At 37.6% G+C, this 19,970-nt stretch overlaps 2 protein-coding genes across 2 annotated transcripts; both read left to right on the top strand.

The window, feature by feature from the left end:
• The first annotated feature begins 6,635 nt into the window (after nucleotides 1-6,635).
• Nucleotides 6,636-7,634, top strand: LOC145494098 (uncharacterized). Its single transcript, XM_081473569.1, has 2 exons — nucleotides 6,636-6,962; nucleotides 7,423-7,634. Exons 1-2 carry the CDS (start codon nucleotides 6,647-6,649, stop codon nucleotides 7,632-7,634), a joined length of 528 nt encoding a protein of 175 aa, XP_081329695.1. The 5' UTR covers nucleotides 6,636-6,646.
• Nucleotides 7,635-15,425: 7,791 nt separating this feature from the next.
• On the top strand, nucleotides 15,426-18,261 carry LOC145494097 (uromodulin-like). Its single transcript, XM_081473567.1, has 4 exons — nucleotides 15,426-15,806; nucleotides 16,429-16,578; nucleotides 17,041-17,181; nucleotides 17,783-18,261. The coding sequence occupies exons 1-4, from the start codon at nucleotides 15,491-15,493 to the stop codon at nucleotides 18,172-18,174; spliced, it is 999 nt and encodes a 332-aa protein (XP_081329693.1). The 5' UTR covers nucleotides 15,426-15,490; the 3' UTR covers nucleotides 18,175-18,261.
• The last annotated feature ends 1,709 nt before the right edge of the window (nucleotides 18,262-19,970 follow it).

Below are 19,970 nucleotides of genomic sequence, written 5' to 3'. Positions count from 1 at the left end.
TAAAACCCACCGTTTCTCATAAATACGATATATTTTTTAGTAGCTTATACTTCGCGCAATTATGGAAAACGTTCCCCTTCGTACAGTTCCTTTTTATTTTGTTATTTTATTTCATCATCATCATCATCATCAACAACATAATCATAATCATTTATTTCCCACGTAAATAATAACAAAGATTCTGACAATACTCAAAAAGCGGAAAGTAGACCTCCAAAAGAAACCACCAGGCTTACAACTGGGGCCACCTCAGAAGTTAATATATTAATAATTTTTAATTCTGCGCGCACGGCATGACCAACTGACTATTTATTTCTCTTTTAAGCAAAGTAGAGATGTGTTAGTCGAAATTCTCGTAACAAAACTGGCTCATTGTTTCTGAGGCGTCAGTGAAGTCAGAATTTCTACGTAAACTCCGTTCACAAGGAATTAAGACTAAAGGAAACTTAAAAACCCCCTGTAAATTAAATCTCTCTCCAAACATGTCCATGTTTCCAAGCGGTCGTTCTCTTCTCTTATCATTAAGGCAATAATGAAGATCACCACATTTCACTGGAAAAGAGAAATTTTGTTATTATTTTTTTTTACTCGATTCCTTGGCTTCCCACGAAATTAGCGAAACTTGTTAAATTATGTAAATAATTTATTTAACACATTCATTCATCCATTAATGCATTCATTCATTCATTCATTCATTCATTCATTCATTCATTCATTCATTCAATCAATCATTCATTTATTCGTTCTTTTTTATTTCTTTTTTAATTCGGTCTGTCCCGTTATCCCCTTCTCTATTTCTCTGGTTCTGTTTTTCTTTCTTTCTTTCTTTCTCTCAGTTCCTTTTCTTTCTTTTTTCCTTATTTCTTTCGTTTTTCATTTACTTATTTCTTTCTGTCATTTATATTAATCCATGCGTTTATTGAGTCAAGCTACTTTAGTCACAATCGTCCCTGCATCAACCACTTAATAATTTATTTCAGATCGAAATCGCGAGCTGTACTTCCCTGCTCACTACTTCTTCGCTGAAAGACGTTTAATGAACCACAAGATTAGAACCATGCACGTCAAGGACTTGGACAAATGTGAGCTTCTTTGCTATCAGGATGACAACTGTGTCAGTCTTAACATTAAAGATAAAGATCCTGACATGGGAACACATGAATGTGAACTGAATAACTCCACACACTTGGAGCATGACGGAGACTTGAAGATTAACCCGGTGTACTATTATCGCGGCGCGATGGTGAGGAACAAAAAACATCATTATTTAAAGCATCGTCATTAACTAGTGTTACACGAGTATTAAACGAATAACGTTCTTTAGATCATCATTTCTTCTATTTCTTTTATTTCAATGATGGCATGGTCAATTGTTTGCAATTCCCTGATAATCGAAAGATGCGGCAAATAATAGGAGCAACTGTCACTAAATACCAAGCACTGACCCACAAAACTTCATAAATCGATTTCCTGAGAGTGTTTTTGGTTTTTGTTTTTTTGGCGAAAACAAATTATAAACTTAATGAAGAACAAAAATATCACTTAAAAAAAATTGAGGAAAGTTGTTTATTTGTTTGCTTGTTGGTTCCTGTGTTGGAAGACGCAAGCTTGCGCCCAATAAAATCCAAAACTTAAACTCACTACTGTCGAGTACTCTCACGTCAGAAAACTACCCGATGTTGTATGTTGAAATATTTCATTGATCTTGCATTGAATTCTTAAATCTTAACTACTGTTGCATATGACAGTATAGGTTATTCCCTTTCTCTCTTTTTCCCTGTTGAAGAATGCTTGTGGAAAGAAGAGGCAGCAGTGCGAGAACAACGGGATTTGTCAGGCCGGTTTTACAGACAAGGGTTATAGATGTTTGTGTACTCCTGGGTTCCGGGGGGAGCACTGCGAGGAAGGTAAGTGCCATAGCAGACAGTTTGTTACATGATTGTAAGTGACAGAAAAGTAAGATGCGAAAAGATAGGATGTAAATTTATTGAGCTTAAAGGCCAATTTCATTTAACGCTAATTTGGTTGCTATGTCATTGCAAATGATGTTACAGATGACACGTCAAAATATCGGAGCTGAGATGAATGAACCGCCGCTGAACGCTTCTGCATATCACAGAGTAAATCCTATTTTCCGAATTCTGAAGAAACCCTTGATGGGAGGGAGAGAATCTATGCTTCAGTGCCCCACCCCGTTGTACGCCCGAGGATTAAAATAAAACTGTCATGAATGCGATACGCATTGGGAATTTAGCGAAAAGTTCTCTCCATTATTTTTTTGTCTCGTAACCCGTAACAAACACCAATAGTTTTGACAAACGTAAGGCATGCATCGCTATAAACGCTGCTGTAAGGAACTCATTTTTGATTAGTCGAAGAGCATTAGGCGTACGATTTCGTAGAAGCAAACGTAGTGCTAAGAAAGAAATCAAGCTAAACAACCGTCTCTTTTAAAAACTTAATTTTAGAACTATTTGAAGATTCCACGTAAGCTAACTTTAGTGGTATTTTGTTTGTTTGTTTGTTTGTTTTCAGTAAACTGGATTTCCATGGCACCACCGGAAGTTTGCTTTGGCTCCAAAGATGATTCTTATGGCGCCTTCAAGATTCTTGTTCCAGGACGAATCGTAACTTTCAAATTAACATACCTTAATGGCAGCGTGAGCTGTTATAAAGACTCGTCAAGTTCTAAGTCCAACTGGGGCTGTAGATTAAAACGTGTTTACACCATGGGGACACACATAACTTATTCCAACAAAACACGTCTTCTGCCTAAATCAGAGTACTTACAAGGTGAAACAGGCTGTGCGCAATCGTATTACCACCTGCCATGGGCGACAATCGACTCCTCAGAACTTGTATTTGACAATTTATCTTCGCCTTTAGCTGTGACAGCTAATAAAGAATTTCAAGTATGGTTTGGTGAGGATTTAATCAACTGCCGTGATCGCAATAACGGCGTAAAGAAGACATGTGCGAGGGTGTACGGCTTGTATGTCTGATGCTTTTCTGTCCTTTCTTAGCAGTCAACAATTATCGTCCATTACTCGAAACCTCATCACCCCTCGTCCCACACACATGAACTTAGAATACAGTCGAACCTCCCGTAAGCGACCACCCAAAATGTCAAGCCTAGGTGGTCGTCTAAGGGAGGTGGCCGCTTACGAGAGCTTAGACCATATTGGGTCAAAATTTTGCATCATTAGCACATGGTAACTGCAGCGACTTGCGCCGTGTTTTTAAATGTTTTATTCATGTGAAAAGTTAATTTCGTGAAAAATTTCGGAACTTCCCATTCAGAAATTTCCGTCTCTTGTACTGCTCAGCAATGACCTTATGTTACAGCGCCTTATTATGCAATTTCCAATCTATTATCTGTCAAATGGTCGCTTACGAGAGGTTAAAAACAAAGAAAATTTCAAACGTTTAACTCTAAAAGTGGTCGCGGTCGCTTACGTGAGGTGGTCGCTTACAAGAGGTTCCAAATATAGTCATTTGACTTGGAAACTTTTGGTATTTTGGAAAATTGGTCGCTGAGGAGAGGTGGTCCAACCGGAGGTTCGAGTGTAGTTTTGTTCTCGTACATCTCATTCGCTCGTCAAATCATTTATAACCGTCAATGAAGAACTGTTCCAGAGATCAATACACTCAGTAATTCAATCCAATTGCCATAACTTTCATCGCATAACATCTACGCATTGTGTTTTCCTTAACATGTGACTCCTGTCCTACACGAAGACTGGCGCCTAGTGCGCAGGGATATACCGCTCCTTAAAACTAATGCCGAAGCATTTTCATCATTCACGATGGTGCTCCACCATCCAAGGAGGCCGACTAAAAATTTCAACAAAAGATAACTCAAAACAGCTGGTTATCGGCAGTATTTTGTTTTACTCTCGGCCGTGCTTCTTTAGTTATATTTAACTAGTTTCGTTTACAAAATGTGTTGCTCGAAATATGACACATAAATTGTGTTTTAGGGTTAAAGAGGACTTTAAAGAGCTGTTTCCAACCTCTTTATGCACTGGTTAAAACCAAACTTTTATCACACGAAATTTAATTGCAGAAACAACAGTCTTGTACAAAGATATACTGCATGTCATCGAAAAGCAATCAAATCTACAGTAAAACTTCATGAGAATAATTAATTATTACTATCGTCACCTTCACCTTAACTAAACTAGCTAAAGGAAGCAAACAGAAAATGATTCAGTTGATAAACGTTGATGTTACTTACTCGAATGAAAAACTGATAAAATGATGCTTTACAATGCAATAGAGCAAAAATGTAAATGAAACAGCCTTTTCAATCGATTTGCCATGCAGACTCTGGGAAACATTTTTCGAAAATTTGAACAGCGAGGACAAAGCAACCTCCCAAAGCATAGGTATTCCCATTTTTTTTTTTTTTCAAAATTTCCTCCTCCTAATTTAAAGTTGAAAGGTTCGCAACTCGGTGATTTAACAGTTATTGTTTTCTCCGGAAATCTTCCCCAGAACATTTTCTGTTCCCTTGGCGACCAAATCCCTGGCACTCAACATAGCCAGTTTAAGGGGCCATCTGAGCCAGCCATCTTCAAATTGGCTGACCAGCAGCTTTTTATTGACAAAATCGATGTCGCGCACTTCTCAAGTAACGATGATTTCCGAGCGTTGTAAACAAAAGTTTTATATAAAAGTTGACATACACTTGGAAAACGCCAGGCCGATGTTATTCCAGGTTTTTCTAGTGCAATCCGTATACTCAAGAAACGATCATCTAGGTCTTGATCTTAGAATATGATGAATGTGTGATATGAACTCGCAGAAAGGCATAGTGCAAATCATTTTCAACTTTTTGTATGTAATCAATAATTAAACCGCCTGGAAAGTAACAGAATTTGCTTCAAGTACTTTTTCAGCGGGAAATAGATTCAAAGCATTTAAAAAATTAAAGCGAGAAATCAAATGAATATTGGCATGAGGTGACAGTATATGACATAAGCTTAACTGTGGGCTCGGTCTGAAATAATCCTACAACAATTACTGCGTTATAAACAGGGGAAGAAAATGTAAAATTCGTCAATAGTTTTCGAGCAAGGACTGTCTTTAACGCCTGCTTGTTTGTTTTTGTTTTGTTTTTTGTTTGCTTTTGGTTTTCTTTTCCTTTGTTTATTTTTCTTTTTGCTGACGTTGTTCTTTAGCAGTAGCACCGTTAGCTGACGACAGACGTCTTTGCATTACAAGAATGATATATCACGTTGGTTTTCTAGAACAGATTATTTGGCAAATTCACGGAACTGGGCGACAACTGAGGAAACAATTAACGACAAAAAAAAAATCGAAATCAGCAGGAAAGCGGATTTTTGTTTTTTTCGCAACGTGAATGGGTTTTTAAATAATAGATAGAGCGCAATTCTAACAGTTTCGATAATTATTTTTCCTTTTTCATTTGTGTGATGTCCGTAACGGCCATTCCAGGAACAAGATGCAATTCGCTGTGATGAAATCACAGATGTCAAGACAGCCAGTTATTTACACAGAGCACAAGATCTTTTAAATTATGTTTGTGCAGAGGATCGCGCCGATTTCGTAAAATCTCAAAAGTAATTTTCCAATAATTAGGAGGCAACTTTAACCAAAGAAAGGTGGAAAACTCTGAAGCCAACAATAATTGCTATTTTAAAGGTAAGTCCTCTACAATTTATTTCTCTCGGCGAACTTATAAGTATCTTCTTATGATCTGTTGCCAGAAATATTCACAGTCTCTGCCTCACCATTTAGGGACGTTGCAGTCGATTGAACGGGGAGAATTTCTGACAGTATTTTTTTTCCTTGCGAAGAAAAAGGCGTCATTTTTAGTGAAGTACTTGCTGCTTGAGTAATTTAGTAAAAGTGGAAAAGGAAGCGGCAAGAAGGTTTCTTGTATTAACTGAGGTTTGCTTGAGTATGATGGACTGGATGGCAGGAAATTATCTGAAAAACTCTTTTGTCTTTTGTCATAAGTAACACTTAAAGACGGATGCGTTTAAGTCGGTCAAGAGCCCCTCGTGAAAATCATCTTTGACTTAAGTGTGGTTCCCTCCCTGAAGGTCTTTTTATTGTTGCTATTTTGTGAAGCTGTACTTATAAGATTTTGGCATCCTTTTGTGAATCACAAACGCAAAAAAATTGTTCAACTCACACCTTAACTTGAAACTGTCTTACATCTAGATCAGGTATGTTATAACTTCCCACGAAAATTTGAGATTAAAACTGAATTTAATGCATTATTTAGTAGTCAAGCGTATTTGTTTGGATTAAGATAATAAATACAAGATAATCCCAACGATAGTGACTGATCTTAAACGAAACATTTATTTCTTCATTATAAATTTAAAAAAAAAAAACAGTTCCTGCTTAGCCACAACTCGCAATCAACGTACAGTGAGCAAATTGACAACTTCGCGAATTTGAACCGTCGTGACATTTATTTACTAAGTGTGACATTAGTCATTTCGACTTATGGGAAGGAGAATCGTTATCCTCATTGTATCCGTCCCTGTTATGTTGACTACAGACCTGAAGATTAATCCGTAACCCTGATTGTCTTTATTATTATTTTTTTTTTTTCAATATCGTTATTTCAATATGAGGAAAACTATTGTAGACGCCACTGGTGAAGGACATGGCCTCTACACGACTTGTTCGCACCGCTACCGTGCTTATACTGTGCCAGAGTTTAAGCAGAGTGGTTTCTCAGAAGTGTGAAGGCGAATATTCCATCTCCGGCATGATGCTTAAGCGACACATCTTTAAGATAACAAAGACGCCATTCCCCTTTAACTGCCTTCAGGCCTGTAATGTTGACGTCAGATGCCAAAGCTTAAATTACGTCATTTCCCAAGAGATTTGTGAATTGAGCAACCGTACCAAGGAAGCCAGACCTGAAGATTTTGTTCCTAGTTCCGACAGATACTATTACAGGAAAACCAAGAAAAGAGGTACAGTCCGGAAGACGTTCGGGGCGATCGCTACTGAAGTCACTGATGACATCTTGTCTCATTAGACTTAGGGTAGAGAAGACCTTGTGCTAGATGCAATTGACTGAAAGAATTAAAAAGCTTGCGAAACTCAATAATCGATGCAATTTTTAGCTCTTTAGGTGAAATGTTTATGAAGATATTGGCTTTCAAAATAATTTAAAAGAAATTTAATACATAGGACTCAAATTCCATTGCTGATGTTTACGTAGCACTTACGCACACTAATGATGCGAATGCAGAGATTCTCATATAGGTGTTCAATCCAAATATGGTATGGATATTGGAGGACAAAGAAAAATCGCATTTGCAGAAACAGCTATCAAGTGACACGCTAATTATCAGTTTTCAGTTATAACAAGAGATTATGATCATATTCTCTTGGTTATGATAAACGCAAGCGCTTTGTTTTTTATGTCAGTTTCCCTTGGTTCCATTCCTGAGCTTCCCGCTAAATCATGCAAGGAAATCAAGATGAGTGAAGGAGGACAAGCGGTCAGTGGCAAATATTGGTTTCATTCTATTATACCTGGAAAAGCTGTTCTTGCTCACTGCGACATGGAAACAGAAGGTAAAACTACTAATTTGATCCAGTTTATACAAAATTATGGAAGCGAATGTTGTTGTTATTGATTTTATTTTATTGCTTTTGCTTCAATTTTGTGGTTTTTTGTTTTTGGTTGTTGCTGAGTTTTTTATTCTGTTTTGATCAGCTTCGATTTTGTGTGTTCTTGTTTTGTTTTGTGTTTTGTGTTTAAGTATTCAAATAAAGTTTTTTTTTTCATTCTTTCTTGCTTAAATCTGTTTAACTACAGACGAACCTGTCTACGACGAACCAGGGGGAGAACGTTGCGAAGAGCGGGGTCGGGGTGATATAAACACTCCAGACAGTGTTTGACCACATTTTCAAACAGCTAGAAGTTCGTCAAAAACACTCCGCTCATCGTATTTTCAACTCTCTTCTCGGTGTCTTAAAATGTGGTCAAACACGGCTTTTCGTGTTTGATATATTACTTAAAGCCTCAAAATTGTTCATTGTTCGAGAAAGCCGCATAATTAACAGTCAGTTTCCTTTCACAAGTGTTCTCGGGCATTGAAGTATCCAGTAATATTTCTAAATGTTCCTCGAGACATCGGAGATACAAGAAGACGCCGCCATTTTGTAGACGACCTTCAGCCGCTGCACTGTAGTTAATGGCTGATAGTATACTAGTAGCGGAGCCAATCAGATTGCAGCGTTGCAAGATTATACTATTAGCAGAATTACCAATAGATAATAAGTATTAAAATAATATTAGTAGAATTCTGAATTTCAAAGAAATTCCAAGCTCATAATTTAATTGTCTTAAAATCATTGCCTTGCGTTTTCTACCATGTAAGCCTGCAGACCAATAGGAGTATCCGATGTCAGCAAAATAACTGACAGCAATATAACCTCGAGCACAGTCTTTCTCCAATAGTACCCATATAAGGGAAGGCTTCATGGAAAATATGGATGGTGCCCGTCGACTACGAACAACAGAAACGACTTCATCCAAGTCGATTTGGGAACAGTGCGCGTAATCTGCGCAGTGGCAACACAAGGCAAGAAAAACGGAGCATATGTGACGAGCTACAAGGTTTACTTTTCTATCGATGGCGTTATCTGGAATGCATATGAGGTCAATAATGTGGATAAGGTAAATACAATTTCTTATTAGACCTGCAGTGCGAAGTGTCGCTCAACATTTCACTTTTGACGAGCCATCAAAGTAAAAAACTTTAAATATTTGTTAATCGTTTTTGTATTCTAGTGGGTGTAGTTGGATAAAGCACGATAATCGACATTTCACTCAATTCTTTAGAGTCGAGCTTACCGAACACCGAAGAAGATAAGGGGCGTTTCGATACTCCGTTACAAAGTGCGGCAACCTGAAATGCTAGTCCTATCCCGGCCAAGTTAGCCTGTGGGCTAAAACTGCTATTTGACCAACTTTGGCCAAAAACTGCTATTTTGGGCTAAAATTATAGGAGAAACAGCTCAAATGGACATGGTATAATAAAACGTCGTGACTATGTAAATGATAAAACTAATCATAACAATTACAATTTCCTCAAATGTGATTGGTGCATAAACTGCTGTATTTTGCTCTAATTAATCTGCAAAGTTGTAATCGGACAGTGTAATCGGACAGTTAGCTGTAATCGGACACCTGTAATCGGACAGTTACATGAGCCAATCATTTTAGATCCTCTCCACTAAATCCACCAATCACAACATTGATTACAATCACTATAGTAACCACTGACTGAGACTGACTTTGTAAAATTGTGGAGGTTTAGTCTCTGGTGACTGTTTTCCATATTTTATAATTATGATATTTAAAATGACAATGAAAAGTTCTTTATCAAATGAAACTTTTACTTTTGTGGGAAATTATAATTGTTATGATTAATTGGTAACAGGACATTGTGTCGTCCAATTCAGTCTGTAATCGTACTCGTGATTAATAAATCAGTCGTATGATTACAGACCGAATTGGACTCCACTCAGTCCTATCACCATTATTAATCGTCAAGATTGACACATGCATGAACCTTTTGTGAGATCCATATTTGAATAACCTCTGCAACATTTCTCGTGCAAACGAATGAGTTAGAAATGATCCAGACATTGCTGATTTGTTCGTACCTGGTGACGTCTGTGTTCTAGCTGATGCAATTCTTTAACCTATATTTTTAGGTCTTTCAAGGAAATGTGGATTTGGAAACAGTCGAATAGCATTCACTAAATGTTTTAACTCAAGCAAGATATGTTCGACTCTATCCTGTTACCCATTCCTGGTGGCCTTGTATGAGGATTGAGCTGTTTGTGCGATGATATAAACTTCAAGCTGCTTCAACTGGCAATTCTGAGCTAAGCACGCACGTTGCCCAGAATAGAAGTTGCTTGGCAACTGTCTTCTTATCATGACGTAACAGCTGTAGACGAGTACTCTCCAATTCTCGCACTTGTTTTTAATTTTAAAATCGAAAATGCTTCACCATTCAACACTTCTATTAGTTCTTCTAAGCAGGAAGATACTAGCCACGTCAAAAGTAGATTCAGAACCGACCTTATTCCAAGACACTCATATAAATTAAACCTTGCGAGAGCTGTTACCCGACGTTTACAACAAACTTCCAAAAAAGTAGCTTCAAGTTATAAAGAGCTGGCAATTATTCTGGTAATTGTGGGCACGGTTTGCGGTGACAAAGCAACCGTTGTACACTGATCGTGCGGCTGTTGTTGTTATTGTTGTTGTTGTTTTTGTGTTTATTGTTTTCAACTTAATTAAAAGTAGCTCGGGCATTGCATAATTCTGTTTGCATTTCATTTTTGTCTTTCCTGCATGCCTAGTCATACAAACAAATCTGTGCCTGCCAATCAACTGATTCTTGAAACAGTTTTACAGTTTCTCTTAACTTGTTTACCAAATAGAAAATAGTGCTTCATGATCTTCAAGAAAATAATGCAGGCTTGAGGTCTAGAAACACTGCTGCTGGACGCACGAGCGGAACACAATTAAAGTACGTTCATTTCAGCAATTTTTTCAAGACATTAAAGTGATTATTTCCTAATTTAACAAGACGTGGAAACAACATCTCCTATTTGCCGGTTTAGAATATAGACTGAAAAGGCAAGATCTGAGAAGAAGGGGCAGTGATCGCGCTAGCAACATAACAAAAGTTTACCGTCTTGTGTGATAAGCGCGGTGAGGGTTAAGTTCTGAAAGGAACTGTTGTTGGTGACTACCCTCACCCGCACGATCAAACAAGACGATCTACCGGACACTCCTGGGTTCAAACCATTTACTATATAACAAGAGTTTGCTCCCTTGGCCTTCTTATCTGAAATTATTAGATACCATAGTTTACCTCGGAAGCATTTATATAAAGGTTAAACATATAAACCTCGAGCTCACAAAGGAGTTTCGATTGATATCTTCGCTCGGTTCTCAACTCGATGGGCTGCAAAATCTTGGTTGTGAAATGTGTCTGACAAATCATAGCTTTGGATTGAGCCTCTCAATCCTGTAAGATTACCTAAAACTATTTTGACTTTTTACGGCTTTCCCTCTATGCCTTTTCTTCAAGAAAACACATGCAATTATATAGTAACTATACCTAACATTAAGGGTACTTTTGAGACCATCTCATGGATCCTACAGCCCGCTTGAACGTCCGTGTAGCCCACAAACTTACAAACAAAGTTACGACGCTTAGTATACTTGTTAACGTTAAAGAAAAGGACGAACCCAACGAGACAGGGAGTAGTTTGCAAAACCGAATGCTCCGTCTGCCAGGCTTCCTACATCGGGGAGACTGGCAGAAACCTTAACACGAGACTGACTGAACACAAACGAGCAACGGGAAAATAAGGGTGATGCTGACAATCACATGCACATCATCAACCGACGAGCCATCATCAATTGACTGGGACTCTGCTCAATGCTTAACCTACCAAACTATTTTCAATGACTATGAAAAGCTGGCACACCGAACAATGACTGCTGACAAACTTAACACGAGTCTTTCAAGCAATACCATCATGACTAAACTGACAAATCACTTTCAACGGACCAGACTTATAACATCAGATCGACTGAAAAACACTTATCACTCAACTCTGAAGATGACATTTCAGAACTACCCTCTCGGACGATCACACAAGACGAACTACTGATACTCCTGGATTCAAATCATTTACTTACTATTTTACAGGCAATTATGCTGCAAAAATGCCAAGAAAGAACTTAAAACGTTAATTTTCTATAAACTCCACAAGTCAACAGCCCAGGTGCTCTTGTGTTCGCAACGTTACTGAAATTCCTCAACAGCGGCACGTCAACCACCAGCCACAGATTCTTTGTAGACATTAACAAATAGCAAGTGTCCTGTACACGTCATCATTACCAGGAACTCCGTTCGGCTTTCAAACTATGTCACCCACGATCGCCCATTACTGCCGGGATGAAACGTTATCATTGCCTTTTACCTACGTGCGTACTCATTTTTGTCAATTCAAAAAAAAATTATATAATTAATAGTGCACCTTCCGCTCCGATAGCGAGTATATACAGCGTTCTCACTTGACGTCACGGCAACCACATTGGTGTTCCAAAACAACGAATTAATGGTGGTCGTGTTGGTGTACCAAACCAATCCTGTGGGACTGATTGAACCCTTTTCTTATGTAGACATTTCCCTTTGTTCAAATAAATTTGCATGTGTGCTGCCACGTGAGTGAAAACGCCCTTTAGAGAATAGCCCAAAGAAAATAAGCGCACTGATTGGCTTAAAATTTTGTCTCTATGGTCTTCCACTCAAAACTTTTAAAATATCTTGTGTTTGCTATATCAAAATTCTCTTTGCACCCTTGGAGAGATCATCTCAAACTGATATTGATATACATGTTGTGGAAAAGGTAACCGAGTTATCAGGCCCCAATTTGAAAAAGTGGTGTTTTTATAAAAAGGATATTTTAAGAAGTAAAGGTCCCATAGAAACACCTATTATCAGTGACCTGATTTCTTATCAAGAATCTTTTGGGGTTCACAATCCAGAAATATATAAGTTTCACCCTCTTTTTCCAGTGCTTTATCACTTTTTTATTTCTTTTACCTCTCAGTAATCTTCTCCTTGTCTTATTCTTTTCTTCGAATTTGTAGTTTGCTTTTGCCACTTAAATCGTATTAGCTTCTTGACATGCCATTAAGCAGAATTCACCGCCGGAGTGATTCCAAGTGTTTCAGACACTTTAATAGCTGCTTGGGACCCAATGTTAAAGTGGGATAGAACATCATAAGGCCCCAGCTGTAAAGCCTCTGAGCCAACAAACATAACTTTAGGTACATGCTCCCAGACCATACCATTTAGTGATTCATACTGGTTTGGGTCTTGCATTCCAACCATTTCCTCAGAAAACTGTCTTCATTCAACCTTTGGTAAATAGGCTTGAGTTCTCTAATGACATCTAGAGGCAGACCATTTCTATGCTCTGATTACGTGTTTGTTTTGTTCTTCGTTTTTCTATCGAGTTTTAGTATAAATATACTGGCGTTCTATCACGAATGCCGTTCTCTGATTGGCTACGCAACTCACTATTAATTCTGTTGTAGATAGTGAGTAGCGTAGCAGCGTGCGCTGGGAGCCACTTTTTTGCGTTTACGAAGGGTCTTTGGAGAGGATTTAGATTAAAGTTCTGAACGACTAGTAGATTTATACTAAAATTATTAGATTATTCTCTCTCGATTTCTATGCGTGATAGTTGACGAGAGCGCAACTATCACGCCACAGAAATCGAGAGCGAATAATCTAATTGTTAAATAGAAACACTAGTGAAAGTTTGGGAGAACTCGAAAAAGCTGTGGAAACACTCGCCTGTCGGCTCATGTTCCCGCACTATTTATCGTTCCCCCCAAACTTCCAGTCGTGTTTCTATAAATCAATAGGGACACGGTACATTTTTTTTTTCGTTCTTTATTTCTTAAATACAGTAGCTATATTCTAGAGGTCAATGAATACATGGCGTATTGATTAAATTCCACTTTTCACCGGGACGCTAAACAACAGCTGTAGTGTCCCATGGATGCAGGAACTCGAATAAATAATTAATTGCCATTCATTTTCTCTAGAATCCTTTTCTCTACCTAAAACACTGTCCTATTTGTAATTCGGAAATTTTTTACTATTTCATTGTAATTTTAAGGCAAGAACCATTAACAGTTTCAACACGGAGAAAGAAACAACGTTACAAGAGATTGCCTTCATTCATAACAAGAAAAAGTTCAGGTAACGTTTGCCGATTCAATATTTTACTGGTGTAATACTGAAAAAATTGAAAGTGGTCGCCATATGGCAAGGAAAAACTGGAAATCAGTATTCATGTCACTTTTGGATAAATTTGTTCTTGGAAGCAGAAAGTAAAGGAAGAAAAGCATCATTTTTCATAGTCAGTAGTCTCTAACAGAGATCATGATGAAAATATGCTTCGAAATGCTGATCTGCTCAATACGCTTTAATTGTCCTACAATAAGCAATAAACCTTTCGGCAGTTTGCGGTAATTTTATCTCCGTCGGTCACAAATGAAACCTTTTTTCATTAATCGGAGTTGAAGTGTCTTTACATTTGGAAGCGAACAGGTACTTTTATCTTATGTGCAAAAGATGTGCGAAAATCTACCAGGCAAGTTGTAATTTGTTACTCAAAAGTTTGAAATACTTTTATCAATGGGTAGAAATTCTTCTGGGTTTAGAGCTAAAACAGTTCATTATGTATGCTACTTCATGTATTTTTAAGTGCAAGAACTGCTAATATCTTTTTAGTTTTCCCGTTGCTTTGCTTTTTTCTTCCAAGAATTAACTATGAGTTTTATGATTTCATCAAAGAACCAAAGGTTATGTAATACACATTGTGTGAGACTTGAAGGAGTTTGTGGTTTAATTTGCCTTGCCCCCTACAACGTCTTAATAAGGTGCTCAGCAGTCAGCCTGGATATACTGCAAATTCAGTAGGAACGAACAAAAAACGCATAAGATACGTGACACTGCCGATAAATTAGACATAAGGCTCAAAAGGCTCTTAAAATTGTCAAATATTCGCTGGCAATCTAAACGTTTCGGGCGTAGCTCTTTTTCAGTAGGTGGAATATATTGCAGCCAATCAAATTTAATTTACACCGTTATTTCTCGAAGGACGTGAAATTTCTGATTTTTCAAGTAGAAAAAACAGTAGTAAATCTCTATTTATACGTGGTTCAGATGTATCGCTTCAAGAATGTTATTTTTCGAGTCCTTTGTTTGTTTACGGAATGGCATGTGAATGCCTTCACTTTGTTTACATGAGTTTAAGACTTTCATCTTCATACCCTAATTATAATAAAATTGCGTCGACTTTTTTCTTCTGTGGGATTTTTTGTAGAAAGAGTTAATACGTTCCAAAACGTATCTCGCAGTTTATTCTTTCTACACACCTCGCCCCCTATTAAAAAATGCTCTTTCTTCGAAGAAGGAAAAAAAAAGATTTTCATTTCTTAATTAAACCGCTAAAAAAAAATTATATTGTGTCGATACGAATCGAGCATCATTTGTATCGAGCACTCCTTTGATTGTGTGAAACCACTTCTATTTTTCTTTGTTTATTGTGAATGTATTCATACAAAAACAGAAAGCAAATGTAACTCGAGTTTCACGCATTAACCGATCATCAGATTTGCCCTTTGTGCGAAAACATGTCAGTAATGAACTTTAAATTTTGAAATTAATAACGGTTGGAACTGCGCTTCTTTCGATTGGATGCTGCTGACATCTCTTCGCGTTAAAAAACGAGAGTTACATCTACTTTCAGTCTACATATTTGTATTTTGCGATGCAGATTTTGTATAGAGCACTGTTAAGATACGTCAAACAATGTACTCATTGTTTATCCATTTATTTTTCATATATTTCACTTTAGGGACCTCTGAGGAATGATGTCCACTCGTCGTTTCTGCTTTGCAGTCCAGCTTGTTCTGTGTCAGGTGTTCTATGAAATATCCGCACAGCAATGCGATGGCGAATATTCCATCCACGGCATGATGCTTAAGCAACACGTTTACAAGACGATGAAGACATCAATCTCATTTGACTGTCTTCAGGCTTGTAATGATGACGTCAAATGCCAAAGCTTCAATTACGTCATTTTCAAAAACGAGTGTGAGTTGAATAACCGCACCAAGGAAGCCAGACCGGAGGATTATGTCCCTGACTCAGACAGATTCTACTATGGACGAGTTAGAAAAAGAGGTAAGATGCCATTAGTTTCTGACATTGTAAAAAAAAAAAGGGAATCGAAGTGAAGCCCAAACTGACCTCTTGCGAGTTACAATTGCTTTCTTTTGGAAGGCTATTCTACCATTTATTTGGAGTAGAATTATGGTTACAAGTTAGCAAGAGGTGAGATGTTACCAGGGTCTTTGACAGGATAACAAAAAAACAAACAAACAAACAAACAAACAAACAAACAACTGACAAAAGCAGAAGGAAGTGAGCCCGGTTTGACTTCGGCAAGGTTGCAATTGCTTTCGAAGGCTGTTACTTAATTAGTTTGTTGCAGAATGGTTGAATTGGGTCTCCTATACCTTCATATACATAGCCTGCAGAACAGGCGGATTAGCGGGGCAGTGAGCCAGACGCGATACTCGAGCGCGGATTTTTTTGTCTCGCGCTCCGCACTCGTGTGTCGCGTTTCGCTCTGACGTTTCGCTCTAGCATTTCGCTCTCTGCCCCGCTAATCCGCCTGTTCTGCAGGCTACATATACAGTGTATACGGTGTCTTGTTTTAAGAAAACATCATATTGTCTGCAGCCATTTAAAAATTAAGTTTATTTCATTTTTACACATCTGTTTTACATAATTTATCTCCTAGTTCCTCTTGCCTCAATTCCTGCCCTTCCCGCTGAATCATGCAAAGAAATCAAGTCGAGTGAAGGAGGACAAGCGATCAGCGGCAATTATTGGCTTGATTCTATTATACCTGGGAAAGTGATTCTTGCCCACTGTGACATGGAAACAGATGGTGAAACTATACTAATCTGATTCAGTTTAATGTGTTTTAAAATAATTTTTTTCGTTGCAACATGAATTTATGGAAGAGAGTGTTGTTGTTGTTTTTCTTGCTGTTTCAATTTTTGTTGTTCTTGTTTTTGTTGTTGTAAGTGGCAAATTTGCATGGTTTGATTCTCGATTCTACCTGAGAAAGTAATTCTTGCTCACTGCGGCATGATGAAACAATGCAAAGGAGATAAATTCACTATAACTGAATGAAGAATGTTTTAGTATACTTTTTTTCATCATTAGTTTTCATTCATCGCAAATCTATTATTTACCTCAAACTTTGGCCCTGGGCCTTCGGCATTGTCAAATAATTATTCTGCTTGCCGATGACAAATCCCGATATTTTGCTCAATCTCGTCCAATAATTTTTAATAGTTTGATGGGTAGCTTTTAGAATGATACATCCATATTTTAGTCATCACAGATATCGACGAATGTGTCACCGACGTTCACGACTGTCTCAAAGATTTAGCCGACTGCTCAAATACGTTGGGAACTTACACTTGTGCCTGTAAATATGGCTACTATGGAGACGGAAAAACAAGTTGCCTCCCTCTGCCAGCAGGTGGGTTAAACGTTTGATACGTTTGCAACTAATCATAAAATCTTGGTTGTAATAGCTATTAAATGACAGATGGGAGGTGGTTGTTTGCCAGTTGGTAAAGCATTCAAAAAACCTAGTAGTTTCATTATTTGAGTCCTACATCCACAACACAGTGTGTGCACCTTTTTCTTGAAATATATCAAACACGAGGGACAGTGTTTGAACACATTTCCAAACACCAAATGAGAGGAGTTGACAATGGGACGCGTAGTGGAATACATTTGACGACCTTCGAGGTGTTTGGAAATGTGGTCAAAACACTATCTCGAAACTATCTTCTCAATCGAAACAAAAACTAAGGAGAAAATGGAGAATTAAAATCGTGAAAAATCTCTGCTAAATAAGATCAGATATCCAAACACCGTCACGGTTATGGTTTCCATTTTTAAAACTGGTCGAATTATTACTGAGTTCGAGAATAACATAGCTTTATTAAGAGTTACATGGTGAGAACCTGAAAAGTATCCCAGAACCCTTGCTGGGCCCAGAAAACAAAAAAGTTCAGTCTGAACACAGTTAAATAAGACCTTCCTTGTTATTTGCACAACTTGTAACGATTAACCCTCAAATGACCTACATCTGCCATTTCTAGAATGCCTAAGCTACTCAGAACTGACCAACGCAGAGCGAAGGGTCACGTCTGCCACAGATGCTAAGCTGTGTGATGCTCATTCACTAGCTCCTGGCTGGTTTCGTTTCCAAGGAGATGCGGGTACCAGAATGCCAACTAATTGCCCATCAAAGAACAGCTGTGGTACTGATATGCCAGGCTGGTTGAATGGCGCTCATCCCACGATGGCTGAGGGTCAAGTCACCAGACAGGTGTGCTTTCACTGGTATATTAACTGTTGCCAATGGACCATTAACATTCAAGTCAGGAATTGTCATTCTTATTATGTGTACTACTTAAGTCAGACACCGACCTGTCATTTAGTCTATTGTGGCACCGACTAAAAACCTTTTTATAACCTCGTTCTCGAGGTCCTTCTTCTTGGTAGCAAGAAGGGAGACCTGTGAAGGAGGTTAATCTTTCTGTTCCCTAGCTAAAATAGGTCGCTGAAAAAGAAGGAAAAACTGATGTTACCACACGACGTTTAGCTGCAATTCAAATTTTTCAATTTTTTTTTTTTTCTTTTCCTGTCTTACATATAATTACAAGAATTGCTTGCACCCGCAACTAGTTCCAAAACTAATCGAGGCGAGGGCTAGAGTTTATCTTAAAAAGGAGAGAAAGCTAAAAAAATAAATAAATAAATAAATAAATAAACATAGTAATAATGAGTTAATCAGATAAACTTCTCATGTAAACAACAAAACGCCGCAAGGCACAATAGCTTAGGATGTTGATCAAGTTCTGTAAAACGAAATTTCCGAAAGTAACCTTCCTTGATACGTTTTATGCATGGTCACCACTTTCCATTAGATAAAACCTGCACCATATGTGTGAAAGTACGTAAGAAAGTACTCAACATGTATAAAGAAGAAATCTTGTGGATAAGAAGTTATACCACATAAAATCGAATGAAAGCAATATAATGCAGCATTTTCATAAAGGCGAAATGCGAAACTTTGACTTAACTGTAGTATATAAACTATATAAACTATTTATCTTAAAGAGCAGCAATCACCCCTCTATTTACGTCAGAAATTTTGTACTTATACAAGGGACATTATAGTTTGTTTGTTTTTTTTTTATAGTTTTTTTTATTTATTTATTTTTTTATCAGTAGCCTTTTTTCCATATTTTTTTGGTATTACCTGAAGTAACTTATACCTAATATTAATATAAATCTACTAGCGTTCTATTACGCTTGTCGTTCTCTGATTGGCTAAGCTACTAACCATCTATTCTGTGATAGATAGCGAGTAGCGTAACAGTGTGCCCTTGTTAACGAAATGACGGCCACTTCTTAATTAGATAAACTTCTCATGTAAACAACAAAACGCCGCAAGGCACAATAGCTTAGGGTGTTGATCAAGTATCGTAAAACAAAATTTCCGAAAGTAACCTTCCTTGATACGTTTTATGGTCATCTCTTTCCATTAGATAAAACCTGCACGCCCTTGTCAACTATCAAGCGATGGAAATCTCGAGCTCATAATCTAATTGTTTAATAATATTAGTTCTCGGACTATCACTGGAGAAATGATCTGTGGAGGTCAGCAATTTTACCGTCACACTATCCATCGGAAAAGTCGTACTGGAATCTCGGGTCAGAGCAAGTTAAACTTGAAGGGCAAAAAATATTGACAAAGCCAAACCTCCTCTTTGTTATTTTCTCTGCTACCTAAAAGTGAAACAATCAGCATTACTTGTGCTAATCAGTTAGAAATAGTTATTTGCATGATCATAGATCGTTACAGAATTGTTAAGGAGAACCAAAAGATTGAGCTTATTCTTAATTAATTCTTTTGGATCAAGCTAGTTGCACGCACAAAACTAATTCTCAGTGTAAGTGTTATGCCTCGAGGTCCTTATCTTTTCCGGGAAACTTTCCTTTTCACGACTATGTTTCTTTCTTTTCTTTCTTTTTTTTTTTTTCTTGACGCGATTATATTTCGTTTGTTATCGCTGGGATATTCTTGAATATGGTGGCTTGCTTAGAAATATAACAAACAGCACTGTTAAGCTACCATCTTTCTTTTTTTAGCTGCCATTTATGTTTATTTAGCTATCATCTACTTCTGTTTATGCATGTGCAAAATAAATAAAAGCATAAAATAAATAAGAGCATTCTCTTCAGCTGTCT

The sequence above is a fragment of the Orbicella franksi genome, chromosome 8 (assembly GCF_964199315.1).
Source record: "Orbicella franksi chromosome 8, jaOrbFran1.1, whole genome shotgun sequence".
Classification (NCBI taxonomy): Eukaryota; Metazoa; Cnidaria; class Anthozoa; order Scleractinia; family Merulinidae; genus Orbicella; species Orbicella franksi.
Note: the sequence above shows the minus strand (reverse complement) of the source record. Positions and strands in the feature narration are given on the sequence as shown.